Genomic DNA, 26,970 nt, shown 5'->3' on the forward strand with positions numbered 1-26,970 from the left:
TTAACACTCCGGCACCAGGTCCTCTCAACGTCAGTGTGCAGTCAGCACAGAGCACGTCCCATTAACACTCCGGCACCAGGTCCTCTCAACGTCAGTGTGCAGTCAGCACAGAGCACGTCCCATTAACACTCCGGCACCAGGTCCTCTCAACGTCAGTGTGCAGTCAGCACAGAGCACGTCCCATTAACACTCCGGCACCAGGTCCTCTCAACGTCAGTGTGCAGTGAACACAGAGCACGTCCCATTAACACTCCGGCACCAGGTCCTCTCAACGTCAGTGTGCAGTCAACACAGAGCACGTCCCATTAACACTCCGTCACCAGGTCCTCTCAACGTCAGTGTGCAGTCAGCACAGAGCACGTCCCATTAACACTCCGGCACCAGGTCCTCACAACGTCAGTGTGCAGTCAACACAGAGCACGTCCCATTAACACTCCGGCACCAGGTCCTCTCAACGTCAGTGTGCAGTGAACACAGAGCACGTCCCATTAACACTCCGGCACCAGGTCGCGGCGCGCGATTAGCCGCTAATAAATATTAATCGCCTCCCCGGACGCGACATTTGTCATCCGTCAGATATGCTTGGGCGAAGCACGCGTTTCGTTTAAAGGCGAGGGGGGGCGGGGGGGGGGGCATCTCAATGATTCTGAACGCAGAGTACGTGCGACGGGACGGGGGTGCGTGGCCTTCAATACCAAACGGGCGCTCCGCGGCGGAGCCTATCCATTACCCACGCGCCGCGCCGTCAAACGCGCCGCCGGTAAACGATGGAGCCAATCACGCGCTGCTACTCCGGCCAAATGATAATCCGCCAGATCATCCGCCCCGGGACTTCTCAAGGCCGCTCTCTCTCGCCAGCGGGGAACTTTCGCGGCTGCTGCGTCCTCCCCCCGGCTGAACGGCGACGCCGAGCGGAGCCCGCGAAGTGAAGCGTAGGCGCCCCACTTTTCCCGACCCGACGGAAATCTCGCCGCTCCGCCCCGCCCCGCCCCGCGCGGCGCCGCTCAATCAGATTAGGCCCGGAGGCGTTTCCATGGCAACCGCGGTAGTCTAAGTGAAGAGGGTGGAAACGCGAGCACTGCATTATCTTAGAAAGACTGTGCTATAGAACCTCCCCCCCCACTCCCCCAAACCAAACCGACCAATGGCAGGCTCCCTTTAATCACCCCCCCTCTCCCTGAAGCAGAGGTGCGGGGCGTCTCTGCTCCCCCCCCCCCCTTCGTTAAGCCAGCGGTAATTATGGGCCCTGTTATTAATGCCGGCCTGGCCCCGCCACGCGGATCGATCCAGCGGCTGCCGGAGACAGAGACGCATGTGGGCGGCCCCGCGCTTAACGAGGCGGGACTGCTTAACGAGCAGCCGAGAGCAAACGGCCCGCCCTCAGCATGGGAGAGAGCGGCCGCACCGCGCTGACGCAGCCGCCTCACCTGCCACACGAAGAGCAAATGTTTAGGGCTGAGGGGCTGAATACAGAAGAACTTACTGTTTACCACAGTGAACACAGTGCTCAGCAGGCATACAGAAACAAAACATTCTCTAATATACATATGTGTGTGTGTGTGTGTGTGTGTTTTTAAAGCACAGGGATATTGGAATGATGACGTGGACTGCCCGTTTCACGCCTGCTTACACACACTGACCTCTGTAGGCCAGCCACGGTCTGCGCTCCTTAACACTGACACAGAGCAGAACCTCTGCGTGTAGGTCAGCCACACTCTGCTCTCATTAACACTGACACAGAGCAGAACCTCTGCGTGTAGGCCAGCCACACTCTGTTCTCCTTAACACTGACACAGAGCAGAACCTCTGCGTGTAGGTCAGCCACACTCTGCTCTCATTAACACTGACACAGAGCAGAACCTCTGCGTGTAGGCCAGCCACACTCTGTTCTCCTTAACACTGACACAGAGCAGAACCTCTGCGTGTAGGCCAGACACGGTCTGCGCTCCTTAACACTGACACAGAGCAGAACCTCTGCGTGTAGGTCAGCCACACTCTGCTCTCATTAACACTGACACAGAGCAGAACCTCTGCGTGTAGGTCAGCCACACTCTGCTCTCATTAACACTGACACAGAGCAGAACCTCTGCGTGTAGGCCAGCCACACTCTGTTCTCCTTAACACTGACACAGAGCAGAACCTCTGCGTGTAGGCCAGACACGGTCTGCGCTCCTTAACACTGACACAGAGCAGAACCTCTGCGTGTAGGCCAGACACGGTCTGCGCTCCTTAACACTGACACAGAGCAGAACCTCTGCGTGTAGGTCAGCCACACTCTGCTCTCATTAACACTGACACAGAGCAGAACCTCTGCGTGTAGGCCAGCCACACTCTGTTCTCCTTAACACTGACACAGAGCAGAACCTCTGCGTGTAGGCCAGACACGGTCTGCGCTCCTTAACACTGACACAGAGCAGAACCTCTGCGTGTAGGTCAGCCACACTCTGCTCTCATTAACACTGACACAGAGCAGAACCTCTGCGTGTAGGTCAGCCACACTCTGCTCTCATTAACACTGACACAGAGCAGAACCTCTGCGTGTAGGCCAGACACGGTCTGCGCTCCTTAACACTGACACAGAGCAGAACCTCTGCGTGTAGGCCAGACATGGTCTGTGCTCCTTAACGCTGACACAGAGCAGAACCTCTGCGTGTAGGCCAGCCATACTCTGCTCTCCTTAACACTGACACAGAGCAGAACCTCTGCGTGTAGGCCAGACACGGTCTGCGCTCCTTAACACTGACACAGAGCAGAACCTCTGCGTGTAGGCCAGACACGGTCTGCGCTCCTTAACACTGACACAGAGCAGAACCTCTGCGTGTAGGCCAGACACGGTCTGCGCTCCTTAACACTGACACAGAGCAGAACCTCTGCGTGTAGGCCAGACACGGTCTGCGCTCCTTAACACTGACACAGAGCAGAACCTCTGCGTGTAGGCCAGACACAGTCTGTGCTCCTTAACGCTGACACAGAGCAGAACCTCTGCGTGTAGGCCAGATGCTCTCTGTTCTCCTTAACACTGACACAGAGCAGAACCTCTGTGTGTAGGCCAGATGCTCTCTGCTCTCTGTAACATTGACACAGAGCAGGAGCTCTGCATGTAGGCCAGCCACGGTCTGTGCTCCTTAACACTGACACAGACCAGGAGCTCTGCGTGTATACCAGCCACTCTCTGCTCTCCTTAACACTGACACAAAGAGCAAGCCTCTCCGTGTAGGCCAGTCATGGTCTGCTATCCTTAACGCTGACACAGAGCAGAACCTCTCCGTGCAGACTAGCCACACTATGTGCTCCGTAATGCTGACACAGAGCAGGAGCTCCACATAGAGCAGTGAACAGAGGGATGCTCTCCACTCTGTGAGGGCAGAGTAGACCACCGCACGAGCTGGAATCAAGAGTGTCAGGGAGACATCACAAAGGACTACATATGCTCAATCCAGGCCCAAGCTACTTCTGACCGCCCTTTTAATAGCATTCTGAAACGTCTTCGAGAAAACAGAAAACCACTCTAATCAAAGCTCTAGATCAATTTTTACTTGGAAGATATCGCTGCCTCGTAAAAAAGAAAAGTACAACATTTTGACTGTGGCCCTTCTGTTGTTGCCATTGGTAACAGCAGATATGAGTTTGCAGTAGCAGTAGCACAATACAAGTTTTCAAAACGTAAAAATGTTGCGTTTCAGCCTACGCAAACATGTCCAATGGCAGAAACAAGCAGCCAACAAAGGGAAACAATTTTCATACATTTTTGTGAAACTGAACTGCATACAAAAATATTTTATGTCTCACAAAGATGAAACATTCCTTTTTAAAGAGACACGACCAAGATTGGAGCTATAGCCTGTGAATATACCATTACTAGAGCTACATCACGATATGGAAATTACACAGAAAAATACCATTCAAGCTTATAAGAACAAAACCACCAAAGGGTGACGTGGCATCTTCAGACGTCATCCAAAAGGGTGCCAGCGGGAGAGTCACGGACACCGTGACCGAAATACCAAAACCACACGCCAGTTCACTGGTTTGAGATCAAAGCCTCAGACCAGGCCACACACGGTCACCCTGACCACACTGCTCAAACCCCAGGCCTGTTCTGCAAAGTCAGCAGCGCGGTCAGAGATATCGGCCGTGACCAGAGCAGCGATACCTCCAACACCCAGGGCTCACTCATCCAGCGCTGAGCTGGGGCATGGAGCGCTACGCTCAGCTGGGGCATCCAGCGCTACGCTGAGCTGGGGCATGGAGCGCTACGCTCAGCTGGGGCATGGAGCGCTACGCTCAGCTGGGGCATGGAGCGCTACACTGAGCTGGGGCATGGAGCGCTACGCTGAGCTGGGGCATGGAGCGCTACGCTCAGCTGGGACATGGAGCGCTACGCTGAGCTGGGGCATGGAGCGCTACGCTCAGCTGGGGCATCCAGCACTACGCTCAGCTGGGGCATGGAGCGCTACGCTCAGCTGGGGCATGGAGCGCTACGCTCAGCTGGGGCATGGAGCGCTACGCTGAGCTGGGGCATGGAGCGCTACGCTGAGCTGGGGCATGGAGCGCTACGCTGAGCTGGGGCATGGAGCGCTACGCTGAGCTGGGGCATGGAGCGCTACGCTGAGCTGGGACATGGAGCGCTACGCTGAGCTGGGGCATGGAGCGCTACGCTGAGCTGGGGCATGGAGCGCTACGCTGAGCTGGGACATGGAGCGCTACGCTGAGCTGGGACATGGAGCGCTACGCTGAGCTGGGACATGGAGCGCTACGCTGAGCTGGGACATGGAGCGCTACGCTGAGCTGGGACATGGAGCGCTACGCTGAGCTGGGACATGGAGCGCTACGCTGAGCTGGGGCATGGAGCGCTACGCTGAGCTGGGGCATGGAGCGCTACGCTGAGCTGGGGCATGGAGCGCTACGCTCAGCTCACCCCCCTACCCTTCCCGGTAGCGCAAGGCTGGCCAATCACGGCACGGGGACACAGAGGTTACCGCAAACGGGGCAACGCGGCTCCCACACACAGTCGCCCTGTACATTTTTCACAGTCGGTTGAATCCAGAAAAGAAACAGTCCTAAAAATAAAACGAAAGTGAAGCGCTGTGGAGTAGAGTGAAAAAAAGAAAGAATTTTGCACTCTTTCACAACATAACATTCCTTTCCAGCGCATAAGCAAATACATTTCATTTTTAACTCCCTGAAACAAGTCTTGCTTCAGAACTTGAGAAAGACGAAGAAACGGTTTACGAAAAGAACTACGCTTTCCTGCTTCAAGCTGATCTCCCCTTATCTGCGAGGCTGTTTTTCTAACTCAGAGAGCCGTCAGAGTTCAAACGCATCGGAGCGCCGGGTCGCACGCGAGCGCCCGGGCGGCGAGCGAACGCGCGGCGGGAACGATCGAGACAGGAGCGCGCGGGGGGAAACCCACCTTTCGTCGAAGAACCTCCTCCAGAACTCGGCGGCGTCGGCCTTGGTGATGCGGAAGGAGTCTCCCTGGAACTGCCCCCCGGGGAAGATGGCCTTGATCTCCGCCAGCATGTGGCTGAAGATGAGCGAGAGCTTGGTCAGGTTCCGCCTGGGGGAGGGGGGGTCAGAGGTCAGAGGTCAGAGGTCAGCGAGAGGTCAGACGGCCGGGCCGCGGCGCGGGGCTTAGCCGTTAGCGTTCCCGCGGCTGGCCCCCTGAGCGTTAGTCGCGGCCGCGCGGCGATTATCAATCATCGGTCGCCACGCCGTCGCCGCCGGCGATTCTGCCGAGGTGGGCGTGAGCTGCAGCCTCTAGTACCGGCTGATTGGCTCCCCGCCGGAGTGAAACTTGAGCATTACGGCTGATGAGCTGCAACTTGCTGTTCGGCAATCACGGGGGCAGCACAGAAGCCAAAATATCTGAGTACAATCAAAAAGGCAACCGTTCAAATACGACTAAAGACCCCGTGAAAAACCACTTACCAGAATGGATCCCTTTTGAATACTTATCAGAGCTTCCAAGGCAATGAATTAAAAAGAGCAATTACACAATAGACACGTATGTATGTTTTTAAAAACGTAATATTTCCAATTTTTAAAACTTGAAAAAGCTACCTGCTGATTTTTAAGTCTGTTATAGTATATAGTATCTGAAGAAAAACACGTTTTCAACGTGCAAACATGCCAAGTTACTCACACATACAAAGTACTATCTATTAGTCATTCACACTTGCAAAATGTAGGCCTGCCACTAAGAGTACTGATATCAAAATTAGACCAAGTTACAAGGAGAAACAATATTGCCTATCTTAGCTCGCATATTTTACATGCCGTATTCGAAAGCAATGCTGCTACCCAATCTTTGTTTATTATTTCAAGTAACTTGGCCCTATACAGCACCAAGCCGTGACTTGGCGAGATGGCACACCTGCCACTGCAATAGAGGATCAGGTCCCCTAAACCACGGCCAGCGCCTTGTGTGGACTCGTGCATTTGATTGGCTCGGACATTGAAACGCTGCAGGAGGACTGTAGAGGTTCAGTACGCAGAGCCGAAGCGAGAGTTCCTGAGCACCGCGTCTGGCCACATTCATTCACTGACACGCAGCGGTGAAGATGCCCCCGGAGTTCCGCGCGCCGAGGCGTCGTCCGGACGACGCGGCCAAACCGCAGCGTAAATATTCCTCTGGGTGTGACCGGGGCACGGCCGGTGGGTAAAGTGTGACTGCCTGCGCCGTCGGGGGGCGGGGCAGGAGGCGGGCGAGCGAGCGGCGGGCCGAACGGGTTCTCCTCGCTCCGCTCCTCCGTGCTGCCAGAGCGCTGCAGAGGCAGAGGCAGGGAGGCGCTCACCGCCAAGGAGACAGAATCAGAGCCTGGAGACATGGCATGCTCTCACACAGCACTCACACAGCACTCACACAGCTCTCACACAGCTCTCACACAGCACTCACACGCAGCTCATTCAGAGAGCCTGCAAATCTCCTGTGTGTGTGTGTGTGCGTGCGTGCGTGTGTGTGTGTGTGTGTGTGTGAGAGAAAGAGTGGGTGTGAGTGAGTGTGCGAGTGTGTTAGTAAATGAGTGCGTGAATGTGTGTGTGTGAGCGTGTGCGTGTGAGTCTTATTACTCCACAGAAACAGCTCTGTCAGGTAGCAGACGCAGCAGAAGCAGCAGAAGCAGCAGAAGCAGCAGAAGCAGCAGAAGCAGCAGAAGCAGCAGACGCAGCGCAGGCCGTGGCCGGTAAAGAGCGTAGCCCTGCGGCGCTGAGCGCTCTCCAGACGCTGCTGAAGCGACAGGCCTAATGGGCCGACGGGCCCGCGGCGATCCTCACACATCCGTCTGCTCTCACGGCCGGCATACGGCGCGCGGCGACCCTCACACATCCGTCTGCTCTCACGGCCGGCATACGGCGCGCGGCGCGCTGCCAGACGGAGCTACGCAAGCCCCGGCTCCTACCGCAGCTGCTCGCCCCTGCAGCAGAGAGCCGCGCCCCGACTGGCCCGGCGTCTCTGAGCGCGGGCCACGGGTCCGCTAACACAGCCCAAACGGGCCGACCCGGAGCCAACATGGCCTCCCCGGCTCCGACGCGGCCGCAGGCCTGCGGCCATGGCAACCCTGGAGTTCCATCTTCCGCCACTGTGACTGTGTACTCAAGAGAAGCGTGTACACTTAAGTCTCCCATAAATAAACAAATTAAAGGTTCATTTTTCTTTTTTTAAAGGTAAAAGTAAAAAGAAGGGAGTAGGCTTCCCTTAGAAGGGACATTTCTATGATGGACGATAATGATGATTATTATTATCATCATCATCATCATATACTGAAATGCACATAAAACCAGACTAATCTGAAGATATTGGGAAAACGCTTTTTAAGTTCCATTCGTTTCCAGGCATTAGCAGTTGCTCCTGGCCGTAAACAAGCTGTCAGCGGCGCCGGTTGGCACTGCAGCCACGTAGCTGCAAGTGACGGTAAATAATATGAAAGAATGGCCGGGCAAAACGGCTCACATCTCTCTGTGAGCCGCTTTAATGACTTTTCAAGAGCAGTATTTCAGCCCGTTCCCTGGCTGCTCCGTGACTAAGGATTCAAATATGTGTCAGGACATTCAGGGGGGGGAGGTGAGGGGACACCGAGGGAGAAAGTTAGCTCTGCAGTTTTTCTCCCGCTTTGCACAATTCGGGGGACGTCTGGCACAAAACCCGTGCGCCGCCACCCCCCCCCCCCCCAGCCCCCTCGACGTGAAGCCGGGGGGGGGGGAACAGGGACTTTGGCCAGCCTCCCAGACTCAGAAACAGAGCCAGAACATTCTTTACGGGATCCCCCCCGCACCCCTCCGCCCCGGACAAACCCAGCAGCGGGTTCGAGCGCTTCGGGGGAACGACGGCGGCGGCGGCGGCGGTAGAGGAGGAGGAGGAGCCTGCGGAACGCTGATAATCGCCGCTTTGATCAGCCGCACCTGCAATCAGGGCAGCTCGTTATCCTAACGAGGTCTACGCGCGCAGCTGGAGATGTTTACCTACGCTTCAATCAGGGAGAGCGGCCGGGAGCTCCGCGGAAGCCCAAAAATAACGCCGTTACTTAGCGACGCTTTTCAAAAAAAACCACTCAAATGAATTTTAAGCGCCAATTACATTTTAATAATTTAAAGCAGATAAACAACTGGAAAGGTCTCGGAGAACACCTGCAGGCTCCCGTTAAATGGCGCTGCGGTCCTATCGGAGCGTCAGACTCACATTATAAATTATAAAAGAGCATTAGCCTGGGCTCTCAGTATATTAAAAGCACTGCTGAAAATGACTTCCTGTTAGCGCTGCCCTTATCTGAATGGTGTCTGACAAGTGGAGTAGGAAACTGGCTTGTCTGTGGGGCACCGGGTAAACCAACCAATCACGCTGCAGATGATGACGCTGCTGCCATTAGTGTGCATATTAATTCAATGAGAAACAACAATTCACAAAAACAGACGCGAATATCAAGGATGATTAGCATAGGCTAGCTTGTATTTCACATATTTTCCACATGGCACTATTATTTACTGAAGCAGTACCAGTTAAATCCTTTTTTTAAGGAAATCTTCCTAAAAAGGCACTATGTACCAGTAGTGCTTTATCTCATCATTTGAACTGGCAACCGTTAAGACTGGCTGGGCATTTACATATGTACATACAGACTTACATATTTACACTGAGTGTCAGATAGCAGAGTGTGGGGACCTGCCCACAGGCCACTCCCACACGCTTCCATATATGGCAGAGCTGAATGCCACAATCAGTGCACAGAGAGAACAGACAGGCCCAGTGAGTCTCTATCGATCGCTGATGCACTTTACATCAGTGTGTTCATTCACATTGCTGATGAGCAGCAGGCCAAACCCACGGAGTCATTCACATGAATCCAGAGTCATTCATCACCATTCCTTTCAGAAAAAACAGAGTAAAACTGTTCACTCCTAGGACTAAACAGTAAGCTGTAATCTGTCCCTAAGTGTTCTACAGCTGTCTTCCTATTTGAACATAGTGTATACTATATGAACAAAATTATCTGGACATCCCTTGGCCTATGGCTGTTTTTCTTTTTTTTCGGCTAGGCCCCTTAGTTCCAGTGAAGGCAAATCTTAATGCTACAGCACACAATCACATTCTGGACGATTCTGTGCTTCCCCCACAGTTTGGCCCTTTCCTGTTTCTGCATAACAATGCCCCTGGGCACACAGAAAGCTCCATATAGAAATGATTTTGTCAAGAACACTGTGGAAGAACTCTTCCATAAAAAGTCTTCACTTTCTCATTAGAATGCCACAACTTGAATGACAGTACGGTTTACAGAAAATACTCAAGCCCATCTCAAAATCAGTCGAGTAAAATGTCACGGGAACATCAACACAACCGTAATATGGTCAAGCAAATGAAATCTGACCTTCTAAATAAATCTGAATGAAATTGAGCAAAAGCGCAGTTTCACTTGGACTCTTTGCCAGAGTCCTTTTCCAGGGCTATTCATACGCTTTGCTAAATTCATTTATTTTTGTTGAAGAAGTCAGGCGACTCTCACAAGGAGTCTGCGAAATGATTCAGTGAAATTCAGCAGCTAAAGAGGGGAGAACAGATCACACGCAGGGAAAGGGGACCGGGAAGCTAGGCTAATCTTCGACCGAGGAATCAATAAACAGGCGCATAAATTAGGCGGATAAACCCCGGCCTGTCGTCGGCTTTACCGGCTGAGCCGCCGAAGCCGCTTACTGAGCGCGCTCGGTTCCTATCGCGGGGGCGCCAGAGCCGCCGACCCGCCGAGCGCAGACGCCGCACGCCGCCACCGCCACCGCCGCCTCGCAGCCCCCCCCCCCCTCCCCATTAATCCCGCGTGACATCACCGGGAGCGAACACCGCTCTCACAATCCGAACGCTCTCTCCCAAGCCTCCTTCCTGCCTCCACACGCGAGCGCCAGGCTGCTCTTTTCTTCTGACGGACTTTGAAGGCGGGCGGCGGGCGCGGGGCGGATCTGTGAACCGCCGCCGCGTCGGCTTCCAAGCCGGGTGGCGGTTCTTTGAGGAAAGGCACAGAGTATGCTGAAAAAGGGGAAAATAAATAAGGCGGCGTTCGCTCGCTCGATAAAACACGCAGCGAGCAGGCTGGGATTTCTTTACGCGTCGCCAGGAAGACCAGGCCGTTTGAAAACTTTTTCTTTATGAGCTGGCGTGCGGGCGTGTGGCTGCGTGTCCGTTCCCATGTGTCCGTGCGGCGGGCGAACGGCTGTACGCAAGCATGTGAATGGACGCGAGCGAGTTAATGTCTGTACGCGTGCATGTGCGTGCGAGAGAATGTATAAACATGCCTGTGCATGTCCTTGTGTACATACAAGAGGAAAAATGCGCAAGCAGGAAACTGTTTTTTAAAACCTTTGGAATGTTTATTTAATTTTTTTTTTCAAAATTCCAAGTCAGTGTTCTACAGTAGAACTCCCTTCCTTTCGACTACCAGTAGTGATTGTTACATCAGTTAAGAACATTCTAATATCATGTGATCTTACACCTTGAAGGAATAAACAACCGGATATTTTCCTGAGGCGGGTCAGTCCTTTGAGTACCTGTGCCCCATTACTATGGCCACCAGTTTTGTCTCCCCTTGTTTTTTTCGCATGGTAATTCAGTCCTCCGGCAGCTAGGTCGCGATGCCTTTGCCAAGCCCCCTTTCTAATAATTACTCCATTTGCAACCCCTCAACAATCTTAGTTGATAAAGTAATACAGTGTTACAGTTTGCAGTCCTAAAACACGGAAGTGAGTCAGCATCTTTCAGCCATGGGATCCCTGGGCAGATTTCCAATGCTTTTGTCCCACAGGGATTTCTTTTTCTGCAGAAAATAAGGCCTGTGGTTAGCGTAAGCCCAAGACAGTTTTACGCTTTGGTCTAGGAGCTAAATCACCCCCGTTAATATCTCAGCTGTGCATTTCTAAGCCGTTATGCGCTTTAAAAAAGTAAGTTGCTAACAAGTAGCCCAGCAAAAGAAAGAAGAGAAAAGAAACCAGGTGACCTGAGTCAACTGTGTAATCAACTGCTTTAATGGATCAATAGCTGTGCTATTCCAGTGCTGAGTAAGAAGGAAACCCAGCAGACCCTGCGGCTCCCCAGGACCAGGAGTGAGGACCACTGGCTCAAAGGCATGCTTTTCATAGCATTAAGACTTCCATCCATGTTCACTTTCCTTCCTGAATTAGATCGACTAATTGTTTTATAAACGTCTCAATTAGGCACTCAATTGTGTAATTAGCCACTTCACCGCGCTGCTGGATTTCCTTATGGGGACCCCTGGTGGATAACCGCTGAAATACACGTTTAAATCCCCGCAGGCCACACGGCGGAGACGAACCGGCGGCCCTACTACCCCATTACAAGCCCGGCTCATCACCCGCCGCGCCGCACTGCAGCCCTTAGAGCAGCGAGGCGGAAAGTTCCGGAGCGTGCGCTCGGCAGGCGCGCGGTGGGGGGGGGGGGGGGGGGGGGGGGGGGGGGGGGTATTGTTTGTTTAAAATGGCGGAGGCGGGCTTATTGTCTCAGCAGAGTTCATTCAGAGTTACAGTCCCCAGACGCTCACGCCCGCTGTGACTGAGGCAGCTCGCGGGCCGGGGGCTTTCATACGCGGCGGTGACTCTGGAACAGCTCACTGAGAGGAGGGGGCGGGGCAGGGGGGGGGGGGCGGCGGGGGGGGGCACCCCGGAGCGCCATTCATCCCCGAATGCGACCGCGATTCCCCGAATGTAACAAGCCCTTTGTTGTTGCGAGCGAGCGCGCTCGATGATTAACGCTCCGAAGGCTGCGCTGTGTCATACGCGGCCTCGCCGGAATTAGCGCCCCCGCGTACGCCAGGAGGCCTCCAGAACCGCGTCGCCACGGGGCCCTCCGGCAGAGCCGAGCCCCCCCCCGGCCGCCAACGGGCTCACATTTCCCACAGATCAATTAGCAGCAGACGTGTTAGCGCGCGTTCAGGGGACAGAGCGTGCTCGGCCTGCAGAGACTGCAGCAGTGAGAGACCGGCTCGCGAACACAATCTGCCGCTCAAAACTGCCAGAACACGGGGGGGGAAGTCTTCTTTAAATCCACAGTAAAAATAAAGAGCCTCACACAGCAGTGAGCAACCGAAAAAAATAAAATCTCTCAAAACCGCTGTAAAGATCAGGGAGAATAGAAGCGAGCGGTGCTCCGTGTGCGCCGCAGAGCAGCTCCTGCGCAGGCCGCGAGGGTCAGCCGTTTCCAACCTGCCGATAATGGGGTCGTTTATTCCGCAGCGGGAAAAAGGGCGAAGTCAAACGCGGTCAAACCGCCTTTTTTTCCCCCGGTGACGGACGCCGGCTGAACCGGAGCGGGAGGAGGTCGCGGCGGAAACCTCCCCCGCTGCCCGGCAGCTTCCGCTTCCTCCCGCCATAAATTAACCTGGCGGCCCGGCGTCGGGGGCGGGTCCGAGGGCCGCCCGCGGTCGCGCCGAATTAGCCCCGAAATAGCGGGAAAGTGAGACGGGAGTTCAGCGGTGCGGCGGGCTGGAGAGCGAGGCTGAGACGCAGAGCCGCGCTTCATCTCGGCACGCTGGCTACGCTTACGCCGCTCACTGCCGACTGGCTACATCCATCCATCACACTTACTGGACCTGTGCTCTGGAGAAAAGCCCAGCAAAGAAGCAGGCCATGCCTAGGCAAGTGCACTCACTGTGTTTACTAGCGCGGGAGTGGCAACAACACATTTAGAAACTGTTGGAGCGAGGAACGGTGTGACGAGGGCGGCAGTGTAGCACAGTGGGTAAGGAACTGGGCTTGTAACCGAAAGGTCGCAGGTTCGATTCCCGGGTAGGACACTGCCGTTGTACCCCTGAGCAAGGTACCTAAGCTGCATTTCTTCAGTATATATCCATCTGTATAAATGGATGCAATGTAAATGCTGTGTAAAAAGTTGTGCAAGTCGCTCTGGATAAGAGCGTCTGCTAAATGCCTGTAATAACAATGTAATAACAAAGCGCTCAAGTCAACTACAGGGAAACCGGCCCTGCCGTTCACACAGACCTCGTCACAGAGAGAGCAGGCTGAGCGAGGCCGGCGGCCGGCGTCCATGCCGCACTCTCTGAGCAGCCGCTAATTACGCTAATGCACGCGAATCGAAATATCTGCAACGGGACGTTTCCTTCTTCATTCATTTCGCTCTATTTATTTATTTCATTGCGTTAATCGATAGCGAGACATAGCGAGGCGTGTAATGACCGCGTGGGTAAACGAGGCCGTAACAACGCCAGACGCTCCTCAAGGTCAATAACTTTCCGCGGCGCGCGCGGGTTCCATTCCAAACTCGATGAACACGACATATTCATTCAAATCCAACTTCTTTACGGCCAGACGTTCCGCCGAACAGCAAATCGACCCCGTGGTTTTTTTATCGCCACAGCTCTGAGCGAGATTCACTTCCCCCGCACTTTAAACTCCGCTGCCGCGAACGCATTAGCACGCCTTCCCTAAATCATCCGCCGGGCCGCCGCTGGTCGGACAGGCGCCAAGGTTACCCTTAACGAACCGCTGCTCCCGCTGGAAGCGACGGGGAAAATGAATACTTAGTAACCGCCCGGGCGATTAGCGTCACGCTACGAGCCCGCCGGGCCTCGGGGCGAACTGCCGCTCGGAGGACGGGGTGGCCGTGGCGACGGGCCGCGATGGCGCCTTCCTCGACCTTGGCGCTGAGATGATGTAGAGGGGCCGGCTGTGAGCAGACATGGGGGGGGATGGGGGAGGGGGGCGCAGTTTGGAAGCTAATGTAATTGCACACTGCCCCACTTCTCTGCGGGACCAGGTGAGTGAGCCGGATTCCACGGCTTCCGGAAGGTTCCAGCCAGGACGAGAGAGCGGCTCCCGCGGGTGCTTCTCTCTGAATTAGCCCGCTCATAAACTCCAGACTGCAGAGGAGGACGGAACCATAACCCCCAGGGATCGGATCGTGCCAGACGCGCTCACACGCGCTCGCTGCATTCATACATGTCTAATGCCGCAGAGCCAGAGGTCGCCAGACTGCGCGGTCACGGCACAACCGTCCGACTATCACGGCTATCAGACCGGAAGAGCAGCGCGAACGCGCGCGGCGTCCAGGCCTACGCGCCATTAAGCTCTTTATCCGCGGCGCCCCCCTTTAGCGCTTTGGCTAATGCGCGCCGTCAAATTACGCTAATTAACAAAAATGTGTTCGCGGGCAATCTGCGAGGCCATCCGGCCAGCGCGGCAGCCGCCGGTGCGAGCGCAGGTCGTTACTGTTCACTGTGCCATCGCGCGGCTGCCGGGGCCGGGCTCTTAATGAAGAGGCCGCCGCTAACGCTCAGGCTAACAAACAAGCAAAACACTCCCATCTTTCAAAAAAAAAAACAGAATTAACACCGCACAACTCGGATAATTGAAACGGCCAAGACTTCAACGGGCAATTAGGTGACAATTAAGATGTTCAAACCAGTTATTGCAAGCCATTATCCAAAATATTTTTCCACTGTATTTAATATGGTGACAAAAATGATTCTGCAGATGGGGCATGGCTGAGTTCCTGCCTGTATTTTCCCCCTCATTCTCACTCTGGTTGAAAGTGTGGGATTGATCATCCATATTTCAGAAAGCTCATACCAACCACTGCTCAGATCAACCTAATAAACATGCAACAAGCAACCACCGGACACCTAATGCCAGTACAGAGAAATAGGCTGTAGATACTCTCAAATTCTGTAAAGACAACACAAACAGGCAGTGGGGCATCCAGGCAGTGGGGCATCCAGTCAGTGGGGCATCTATTCAGTGGGGCATCCAGTCAGTGGGGCATCCAGGCAGTGGGGGAGCCAGGCAGTGGGGCATCCAGGCAGTGGGGCATCCAGTCAGTGGGGCATCCAGGCAGTGGGGCATCCAGTCAGTGGGGCATCTATTCAGTGGGGCATCCAGTCAGTGGGGCATCCAGTCAGTGGGGGAGCCAGTCAGTGGGGCATCTATTCAGTGGGGCATCCAGTCAGTGGGCCATCTATTCAGTGGAACATCCAGGCAGTGGGGGAGCCAGTCAGTGGGGCATCTATTCAGTGGGGCATCTAGTCAGTGGGGGAGCCAGATAGCGGGGCATCCAAAGTCAAAGTAAAAACTGGAAAAGTGGAACAGAAGAACAGCTGACCAGTATTAAACTTTCAAATGGGAATTCAAAAAAAGAAAAAATAATAATAATGGTGGGGGAAAAAACTTTCCAGCACAAACTGGAACACAGTGCTCTGGGCACACTTACAGAGCAGAAACGTGTTTTTGTTGAGAAACTAGATCCGCACCGCGAGTCACATCATTTAGACTGACAGGACCTTATATCACACCCTGTGATGTTTGTTTCCGGCCGCCTCGAGAAAAATCATTTTAACACAAAGAAAAGGTGATAAATAGCGAACGCGGAGACGGCGGCGCTAGCGTTTCTGAGGAAGTGTTTGCCATCGGCTCTCACCCCGCCTCAGTTCACCAGGAGAAGAGGCGAACGCCGCGGCCGAGCCCAACTCCAGCGCGCGTGGGGACGGCTTATTTCCCCAGAAAGACAGCGCACCGCGTGCTCGTGAGGGACATTTACGGGCGTGGCGTCTCGCGTACGTGCGACGGGAGAATAAGGCATCGTCGCCCGAGAGTGCGTAAACACCGCTCATCAAACGGAGCCGTTGAGTGTGTGTGTGTGTGTGTGTGTGTGTGTGCGTGTGTGTGTGGGTGTGCGGGCTGTCCTTCTCCCGTTCTGCGGGATGCGCCAAACAGACGGTTGGGGGGGGGGGGGTTGGGGGGCGGTAGCCCGCGCTAAGGAGCCGGCCCGGGCCAAGCCAAACACGCCGGTGTGCCAGACGGCGGCTTTGCTTGGGCCTCCCGGTCTGGGACAGGGACCAGGCGCAGGCCGGTCAGGACCATCTGGAGCGGGGAACTGCTGATGCGCTCAGACTGCACTGAACTGCTGAACAAACCCCGGCTCCACCTGTCCTGGGGTGGGTCCAGGACGCCGAGAGCAGGCACTGGAGACGGGGCCTGATTGATATTACCCTCATAACTCGGGAAGTGCGGGGGGGGGGGGGGGGGGGGGGGGGGGGGGGGGTTTAGTTATGGTGCACCATCCCGCCAGTGAGCTTCGCCTGCCCCCCCCCCCCCCCCCCCCCCCCCCAGCCCTAATGCCCTAATAAAACCCAAATATGGCTCCCCACACTCCGTTTAAACACGTAGTGTTCTCTGGAAAGCCGTATCGCGCTTGCCAGAGAATATGTCATCCTGCCACTGCGCTTCACCTCCCCTCTGGCCCTGATATGGAACATTCCACCCAGCATTTAAACACTGCTGCAGCATGTTTACCAGAGGAATGTACCATCCTGCCACTGCGCTTCACCTCCCCTCTGGCCCTGATATGGAACATTCCACCCAGCAATTAAACACTGCAGCAGCATGTTTACCAGAGGAATATACCATCCTGCCACTGCAGTTTACCTCCCCTCTGGCCCTGATATGGAACATTCCACCCTGCATTTAAACACTGCTGCAGCATGTTTACCAGAGGAATGTACCATCCTGCCACTGCAGTTTACCTCCCCTCTGGCCCTGATATGGAACATTCCACCCAGCATTTAAACACTGCTGCAGCATGTTTACCAGAGGAATGTACCATCCTGCCACTGCGCTTCACCTCCCCTCTGGCCCTGATATGGAACATTCCACCCAGCAATTAAACACTGCAGCAGCATGTTTACCAGAGGAATATACCATCCTGCCACTGCAGTTTACCTCCCCTCTGGCCCTGATATGGAACATTCCACCCAGCATTTAAACACTGCTGCAGCATGTTTACCAGAGGAATGTACCATCCTGCCACTGCAGTTTACCTCCCCTCTGGCCCTGATATGGAACATTCCACCCAGCATTTAAACACTGCTGCAGCATGTTTACCAGAGGAATGTACCATCCTGCCACTGCAGTTTACCTCCCCTCTGGCCCTGATATGGAACATTCCACCCTGCATTTAAACACTGCTGCAGCATGTTTACCAGAGGAATGTACCATCCTGCCACTGCAGTTTACCTCCCCTCTGGCCCTGATATGGAACATTCCACCCTGCATTTAAACACTGCTGCAGCATGTTTACCAGAGGAATATACCATCCTGCCACTGCAGTTTACCTCCCCTCTGGCCCTGATATGGAACATTCCACCCAGCAATTAAACACTGCTGCAGCATGTTTACCAGAGGAATGTACCATCCTGCCACTGCAGTTTACCTCCCCTCTGGCCCTGATATGGAACATTCCACCCAGCATTTAAACACTGCAGCAGCATGTTTACCAGAGGAATGTACCATCCTGCCACTGCAGTTTACCTCCCCTCTGGCCCTGATATGGAACATTCCACCCAGCATTTAAACACTGCTGCAGCATGTTTACCAGAGGAATGTACCATCCTGCCACTGCGCTTCACCTCCCCTCTGGCCCTGATATGGAACATTCCACCCAGCATTTAAACACTGCTGCAGCATGTTTACCAGAGGAATGTACCATCCTGCCACTGCAGTTTACCTCCCCTCTGGCCCTGATATGGAACATTCCACCCTGCATTTAAACACTGCTGCAGCATGTTTACCAGAGGAATGTACCATCCTGCCACTGCAGTTTACCTCCCCTCTGGCCCTGATATGGAACATTCCACCCAGCATTTAAACACTGCTGCAGCATGTTTACCAGAGGAATGTACCATCCTGCCACTGCAGTTTACCTCCCCTCTGGCCCTGATATGGAACATTCCACCCTGCGCTCTCCTGTAGAACATCTCTAAGCGGCGCTCCGTGGTTCGTACGCGGGAGGAAGAGCGTGACTGAAACTGGGATCAGCAGTTCCGGAATCGGCCCGGAGCACGACGAGAGCGGAGCGCGGAGGAATGCGGGGCGGCGAGCGCGACGCCGCGAGCCAGGAGCGAGGCACTCCGCAAACGAGCGGCCAGACGTGTCGTCATCACGCCTACGCCAGAGAGAGAGAGAGAGAGAGAGAGAGAGAGAGAGAGAGAGAGAGAGAGAGAGAGAGAGAGAGAGAGAGAGAGAGCGAGAGCGAGAGCGAGAGCGAGAGCGAGAGCGAGAGCGAGAGAGAGAGAGAGAGAGAGCGAGAGAGAGCGAGAGAGAGAGAGAGAGAGAGAGAGAGAGAGAGAGAGAGAGAGGGAAAACAACAGTGAACCCCCCCCCCCCACCACCACCACCGCAACCACCTTTAACAGGGTGAACGGACCAGAGTCGTCAAATGCAGTGCCGTATATCCTCTTTCCGGCACCACACCGGAAGTAAACGAGCCGAAAGTAAGGCTCGGCCCGTGCCGGTGTGCACCGTCGCCTGGTAACGCAGTAGCCTATAGCGTGGTTGGCCGGCACAGTCCGGCACGGTCCAGCGAACGTGCGACTGTAGGGCACATCTGTAAGATGTTACCGGCCCAATTTCCAGTACACCCCCCGTGTTCTTCAGAACGAATCGTATTAAATGAATCCTCAAAAAGTCAAGAACGCACGGCTAACACAATAACATTTATCCTGGCCCCCAGTCTGCGTTTCCTCCCTCGGCCTCCCGGAGACTCAATAAAAACAAATGAAACCGGACTCTCTCAATATCGTACATGTTCAGGAACCCGCCGCCCAGGGAGGGCTTATCCAATCAGCCGCACGAAAACACATCCCCCGCGCGAGCGAGCGCGGAGAGGGGAAACCACGGCCGTCGGTTCGGCCGCTTCCTCCCGCGCTCCAGCGCCGCTCTTCATAAAGCAAATGAAATTACCACCGCGCTTTCAAACCACCGCAAGCCTCCTCCATCAGATCGAAGAGCAGCCCAATTTTCAGTCCGAGGATAAAAAATTCAAAGAGGACTGCGCTTTTCCAGATAGGGCCCTTAGATTTTAAGTAGGCTAGTCTTCATGGAAAATAGCGGCAAAATCAGGGCTTCTTTAAACATGTCATTTTATAAACCTGCTTCTGAGTGTCTGTGGCCTTCCACACACAGTGGCCATTACTGCGGGTTTTTAATGCGGGCCACGGCTTCTGGACGTTCGCTGTGGGCCCGCGCGTTTCACCCACGAACCGAAAAAAGGTCGCAGGGCGCTCTCTCAGTCTCTCAGCCCAAACTGCCGATAGACGCTGGGGAAAAAAATAATAAAATACACAGGAGAAGGTGAGGAAACAGGGCTGTTAATGAAAAGTAGCAGGTACTGCAGCCTCCGCAGGCAGTAATGGCCCTGAGGACGCGAGGTCACCCCACCTACCCCTTTCCCACGGGCCCCGTTAGGCTACCGTCAGAGCACAGCGGCGAATCAGACGCGCTCCCCCGCTTCCTGGCGGGCCGCGTTTCCCACGCTGCGTTAAGGAGCCGTTTCCCCCGCCAGTGACCCCTCTGCTGGGGCCGTTACGCACCGCGTCCCACGTCCCTCAGCACCAGAGACGCGGCGGTGGGGGTGGGGGGGGGGGGGGGGGGGGGGGGGGGGGGCGCACAGGGCTAATCCCGCCACGATCAGACTTATTTCGCCGGATCGCACGCGGCGTCGCTCCAGTAAAGCGCCCTAGCGTCACGTCCGGCCGCTTACGCGATGAGCGACCCAGCCGCGCGGCGGATTAGCCGGCTAGCCCCGTAGCGCCGCCCGCGTTTCCGCTGCCTCCCGCCCCAGCGAGGAGGAAAAAAGAACAAAGGATCAAACGGACTAAACGAAGCGAAGACGGGAGAGCGTGCGCGTGCGTGTTAGCGCAGCGCCGGGGGGCAGGAGCGCCGCGCTCGCCGTCTGAGGGGGCTGCGTTCTCTGAAGCCCGCTCTCGAACCGCGGGCCGCCTTCCATTAGCCACTGGAGGCTCGCCAGCGTTCACAGAGCGTTTCCCCGGCCCACTTTCAGAAGCTCTGAAAAAGTTGCAGACTGTCTCGCTCGTTCTTCTCTCTCACCCCTGTCACAGCATATATATATATATATATATTTATTTTTTTTAGAAGAAGAAGTTCTCAAATAAGACGAGCGAGTGCAGAGAGGGGCGGTCTCTCACCTCATTGAGCGGCGCGTTCCTCGGCAAACTACCCCAGCTACCCCCGAAAAAGCTTTTCCCAGCCCTCAGCGGGCCGGAGACAAAAATCGATACAATCAAAGCGCAGAAACGCTCCCCGCTTGTGAGGGGGCAACCGCTGCCATGGAAACGGCCCACAACACCCAAACAAAGGAACGCCGACTCGGCAGCTTCTCTGTGACTCGTCAGTTCGGGGGGGGGGGGGGGGGGGAGAGAAGGGGAACAAAGAGACGAGCCATTAGCCGAGCGGCCTCTCTTAATGACGGGACAGCGTGCAGCCGTCCAGGTGTCACCGGGGTCAGTCGGCTCTGCCACCAGAGGGCGGGCCAGTCGGAGGCCTTCTGACCCCGAAGTCAACAGGCCACTGAGGAGATGCGCAGGATTGGAGACAAAAACAGTGACCCTTGGGAACTGTAGTTTTATAAACACGGTGTTTTTTTCCAGAACAGAGACACCGCAGGACTGCAGCATCATAAATCATCCCGAAGTTAAGACCATTAAGGCTTATTCAACAGTAGGGCCCGCTCCGCGGAGAGCGGATAATGCCGGGAAACGCTGTTTTAAAAGGAACGGCCATGTCATTAATACAGCTTATAGCAAACGCTCCAGGGCAGAATATTGACAAAGGCATAAAAACAGCGTGTTCCAGGAATTACACAAGACCATTCACTTTCTTTGAACAGCAATTCAGCTGAATTTTTTTTTAAAACAAGAGCCGTTGGAAATCTGAACCAAGCAGGCCTACAAAATGTAGCAGAGAGTTTGCAGGTAGTGCTGTCCTGCTGCTGCAGCAATGCAGAACTGAGCCACGGGAGTCATTTCAGGCAAACTAATTAATCCTGAAGGGTCTTCCTACGGCCCTCTCTCTCTCTCTCTTGCTCTCTCTCTCTCTCACACACTCTCTCTCTCTCTCTCTCACACACTCTCTCTCTCTCTCTCTCACTCCCTCTCACACACTCTCTCTCTCTCTCTCTCACACTCTCTCTCTCTCTTGCTCTCTCTCTCTCTCTCTCTGCTTCCTTCTGCTGTCGCTCTCCCTCTCCAACCAACGCGTGCGTCCTCACGCAGGAAGCTCACAGCTAGCGGCGCCAAGCTCCGGCGAGCCAGCGTGACAAATTTGACGGGGTCCCAGAAACATCGCCGTGGCGACGGACCGCTGCTCACCTCCTGCCGCAGAAAGCTGCCGCGGACACGCCTTTTTACAAAAATGAGCGGCCATAAAACTGTCACTGAGCAAACCCAGGAAACCTGCAGAAGGTGATTTGGCTCTCCGTCTGCCGACACCTCTGAGTGACTGTTTTCACGGAACGTCAAAATGTATGAGAGTCTAGGGCGAACAGCGATTTGAAAAGACGTCTGAAGCTTAATTTGAACCGGGTTGTTTGCGAGCAGACCCGGCGGAATGTGCTCGGTCACCATCAATAAATTCCACATCGGTAAACAAACAGCCTACGCAGAATGTTCATTTCACGCGAGTTCACGGTCCTACTGTAGCTCAGTCTCTCTTCCCTCTGCTGGGCCATGAAAATTGTTTCATCGTTTCCTTTGCCCCTGTTACAACCCAGTCTAGGGTCAGACTGAGACAGGAAGGATGATAAGGGAAATGTGCTGCAAACCGACCGGTAACTCTCTCCCTATCCCTATCTGCCTATCCAAATCTAACTGAACGCTGGCTGGGCTTCAAAAGGGTACTGGGCACGGAGCGGCTTTCAAAGCTGAGCTCCGGACTATTAGTGGGTAGTCTGAAACCCAAAGTCTGAATAGCGTATCCCCAACGGAGAGTTAAAGCTCCACCCAAACGTCCCTTCAAAAATAATAAAGGAAAAACGACAAAGCAAAACAACAAAGTTGTGTCCTGATGGAAGGATCTGTAGTCCAGCTGGGAACACGATAATGAAGCGGAACACTGCACGGCAAGCAGAGGGCAACACAAGAGTTGAGATCCAGCAAATGGTCAAACACAAAATCCAATCAGCAAACAAAGCAGAGGGGCTAGTTGAGAATAGCAATCAAATATGACAGCGAATGGTCAGACGCACAAAATGACATTACGTTACATTTATTTGGCAGACGCTTTTATCTAAAGCGACAAAACAAAGGTCTGATAAGGTACAATACACATTTTGTAACGGTTATTAATAGCCAGGGGGGCAAAATCATGGGGCAAACAAACCAGAAGAGCCGAGGCAAGGATCGGAGTCGAAGGGAAAGAGCCAGAGGTCATACACGAGATCTAATCAGCAAACAAACCAGAAGGGCTAGACGGGAATCGAAATCAAGCAAGAATTTGGTTGAATATCCAAAGTCAAACAAGCCATTCACAGCTGATCAGATGACTAACCGGAAAAACGAAACACGCACGCAACAGACAAATGCAAACAAACGTACGACGTAACGACAGGGGTTGTAACAGCCCCACGGCTTTGAATTTGGATTTCCCAGTAAGGACACTTCCAATGAACCGCCTCATCATATAGGCTAGGCCAGTACATTTACACATTCAATGAAAGCAACTCATTCTTTCAGACCGGTGCCATTTACCACGATCAGAAATGCAGTCACTGACAACTGAAAACAGCGCAACAGACAGGATGTAAGGATGAGGAAAAGAATGAGCCCATTTTGAATATGAACAAAAATGTGCCCAAACGCACGCACGCAATATCCAAGATCCTACAGATCCTTGGAAGCCCGTTTTTCTTTTACCCTCAAAGTTTTAAAGAATGCAGAGCGATCTAGTTAAAGTTCCTGCCAACCCATAATTATCGTCTTGCAACACGTGGATCAAAGGGAGACAACATTGCAAAACACTCATGGGCTGCTCCCCTCAAATTCTGAAGAGATTTCTTTTGTAGTGGGAAATGTATGGCGGACACTATATGGATTTTCCAGATTTTGAGTTTGAGTTTTATTCATTTTTGATTTATTAATTTTTTCTTCAATAAATTCCACAGTGTAACTGCTTTAGCTTCGCCTGCAGCGATGGAGTTTAATGATCAGCTGAAAGTTCACTGTGTATCCTCTCAACCAGGACAGTGCAGATTTTGCAACATTTTGTAATTAAATAAACAAATAAATACAGTAAATTAATAAATCCTATCCGACCTCAGTGGTTTACTCTAAATTAGGTAGGAACTGTCACCATTGACACATTTTTCTTTGTTTTCCCACTTTTGGTGTGAAAGGGTGGGTGTTCTCTTTCTCTCCCTCTCCCTCTCTCCTTGCACAACAGCAGTGTCCATCCATCCATTCTTTCCCAGTGTGTCACTTCTACAAAAGCCTTACCCACAAAGCCTTACAACTTACCCAGAAACCCTTACTCAGAAAGCCTTACACTTACCCAGAAACCTTTACTCAGAAAGCCTTACTCTTATTTAGTCTTACTCTTACTCAGAATGTCTTACCCAGAAGGCCTTACTCTTACTCAGAAGGTCTTACCCAGAAGGCCTCACTCTTGCTCAGAAAGCGAGACAGAGCCACTGCTCTCCAAACAGAGCCTGAGGGCCAGAGGCATTCCAGCCGTGAAGCAGCCCTCAAATCTGCAGACACGGACACGCCTGCTCAGCCCCTGCGCATCTGCTGCAGCTACAGCTGCTACTCTGCAGACTCCTCTCAGTCTGCGCAGGCCAAAAATCACCTTCAAAAAACGTACTAAAAACAATATGCTCTTTTAAAGGGGAGCCTTCAGCCATCCCCCCAAAAACGCTAATAAATAAATAAATAAATAAATATTAATGATCATTTAGTTGTGTTGGGGGCACGGCAGAAGATGTGCTGATCAATTCGAGCTAAAGGGGCATTGCTAGAATGGAGTTGTGTTAAGTAGGTAGTCCACTGGTTCGTCTTTGTTCCAACCACAACTGCAATCCCAGATTTTTAACACGCTGTTCATTTTTCTTAACTACTTTTTTCATGCTTACATAAAAACAGGTAACAAATTTTATTAACTGATCAAATTAAAGATCAAGGTGAATCAACAGGCACCTAACTGGTTAAAGTGCGGACATACGGCCACGAAGACGACCAATTTGGCATATAGCCTAATGAAGAATTGAAAGATAAAGCAAATTCCAACGAGCCAAACCTATACTGTGAGCAAGTTTAATGAAAAATCATGTTCAAATAAATAACTTAAACATGTGTTCAACAACCTAACTAGGAGTCTACTGATTCATCTCAGTCTTTAGTCTTTAAAAATCTGGGTTTGCAGTTATGGTGGGAACAAAAAGCAGCATTTGGAACCACTGCAGTAGTCAATCCAGAGTTTAGGCCGGAAAAGCAGAAGTTGTAGAGCAATTTAGAGTAATAATGCTGTTCCAGGACCTCTGTAAAAAACCACTTTCAGGCAGACTTTAGAGAGAGCAGAGCTCTTACCTAGGAAGGCCCTCAGCAACTGCATGAGCCATCATTCATTACACAGCAACTCTCCTTCAACTTCAGCCGCAATCGATCGGCGAGCGAGCGGGCGGGCGGGCGAGCGGGCGGGCGGGCGGGAGGACGGCCTCCGCGCAGGACGTTTCTGCCGGTGCGTAAAAAAAGGCTGCGCGGCCTTTCTGGGGAGGGGAGAGAGGGGGGGGAGGCGCTCGGGCGAAGCGGGAGGCGCTCGGGAGAGCGACCAGGAGCCGGGTGAGAACCCACGAACGCGGGCCAAAGGAAAGCCCAGTAAGCGTCCGCGAAGGAGCGGCGCGCGGCGGAACAGCAGTGACAGGGCCGCTCCGGGTCACTCTCTCTCTCTCTCTCTCTCAGTCTCTCTCTCTCTCTCTCTCTCTCTCATTCTCTCTCTCTCTCTCTCTCCGCTCGCCAGAGGCCTCGTTTTAACCCGGGCCTCGTCGACCATTTCAAACTTCTGCTCCTTTCACGGGGGGGGGGGGGGGGGCTGAAAATGGAAGCCGGTGGTTTACGGTGGCGGGCTTAAACAGGATTTATGGGCCCTGCCACAGGCCAATGTCCAAATCCAGTCACAAGTCTGCACGCTTATAAATCCAGAGAGAGAGAGAGGCCGGGCGTATTTCTTGAGTACCTCAGGACAGAAAGAGGCTGTTGAAATGCACTAAACGTTCTACAAAGCCTACCTTTAAAGCACGCTGCCATAGAGCAACAACAACACAAGATTGACGAGGGGCTGGGAGAATGCCCCGACGTCACATTTATGATTGAGAACTTTACCCAACACGGGACGGGAACACCTCAACGCTTCTAGCGGCAGATGAGAAAGAGCAGGCAGACTAACGTGTCCGAGCGAAGCCGACGCAGCGCCTTCAGTACCTCCAAATTCGCGGCGGCGCGTTTAGCCGACTTTGCGTACGAGCTGCTTATTTATCATCTCTCTCTCTTTTCGTTTGGAAAGGGAAGCTTCCACGCGAGGATGAGAGCTGCGTGAGCGCTAGAGAGCGCCCTCTCTCTCGCCGCGTTGAGTCGGGAGAGCGCTCGACGAGGACCGCGCGCCGCAGGGCCGCGCCAACGTCTGGGAAAACACGGTCGCCGCCGACACGAACGGCGGGGGGGGTGGGGGGGGGGTTTGCGTAGCCCAGCTTCTTCCGGAGTTAACAATCTGAGGTTCTATTATACGCAGCTTCGCGCCTCTCCCTCTGCCCTTTCGGAGTCGCACGCACTGTAATTCAGGCCCATTTGGTACAGTACTCTAAACGCTGCGCGCGAGGTGTTCCCGGAGAGGTCTGCGGCTCGCACTGCGCTCCCCCTGAATGCGCAGCTGTTCGGCAGACAAGGCAACAATGCGGACCGAAATAAACTTACCGAGCAAGAAGAACCGTTTGTATTTTCCCCACAAAGCCATGTCTGTATGCATACAGAAAACAGCCCACAGGTACACATAGTAACAAACCATTTTTAAACATTCAAAGAAATGATCTTTAAATAGTAGCCTGATAAATATAAATGTTCACCATTCCAGTCTGCACACAATGTGGCAAGTGCGTTGTTCCCCAGACTCGTGACTTCTCAGAAAGCACCACATAAAAAATGTCTGCGGACGGCCCGACAAGACCATCCATCACGCAATTATGGCATGTTAAAGCTACAGTAATTATGTTACGCCAATTAAATTATCAAAGACAAAGACTCCAAGGAGAAAGCGGGAGACCGTGGGGCGGCGAGACACCGCAGAGCGATGCGGTCAAAAAGAGGCGCCCGGACCGTGCGCGCGGTCGACCGGAGCGACCGGAGCGACCGGAGGCCCCCCCCACCCCGAAGAGCAGGAGGCCCCAGCAGGGCTCGGGTACGAATGGCTGGATAAACCCGTCAGCTCCTCGAGGGGGGGGGAGGCCGACAAACCTGTTTGTGTTCCGCTGCAGTGGCACTGGGGGGGGGGTCGATATGCCACCGGAGCGGGGGGGGGCTCTGTGAGATTTACACAGCCCCACTGGCCCCTCAAAGCGAGCGAGGGATACGCGCTCCCCGCTCCGCTACACGCACGCTAAACATCGAAGGATCAGCCTACGGGCAGCGT

The 26,970-nt window shown here is 53.7% G+C and overlaps 1 protein-coding gene across 1 annotated transcript in view; it reads right to left on the reverse strand.

Moving 5' to 3' along the window:
- The window catches only part of LOC118209933 (E3 ubiquitin-protein ligase CBL-B-like), a 64,826-nt gene that overhangs the window by 24,200 nt on the left and 13,656 nt on the right, over positions 1-26,970 (reverse strand). The window contains exon 4 of the mRNA XM_035385663.1: positions 5,414-5,560. Coding sequence (XP_035241554.1) covers positions 5,414-5,560 — 147 coding nt within the window. The remainder of the gene's footprint in view (positions 1-5,413; positions 5,561-26,970) is intronic.

The sequence above is a fragment of the Anguilla anguilla genome, chromosome 12 (assembly GCF_013347855.1).
Source record: "Anguilla anguilla isolate fAngAng1 chromosome 12, fAngAng1.pri, whole genome shotgun sequence".
Taxonomy (NCBI): Eukaryota; Metazoa; Chordata; class Actinopteri; order Anguilliformes; family Anguillidae; genus Anguilla; species Anguilla anguilla.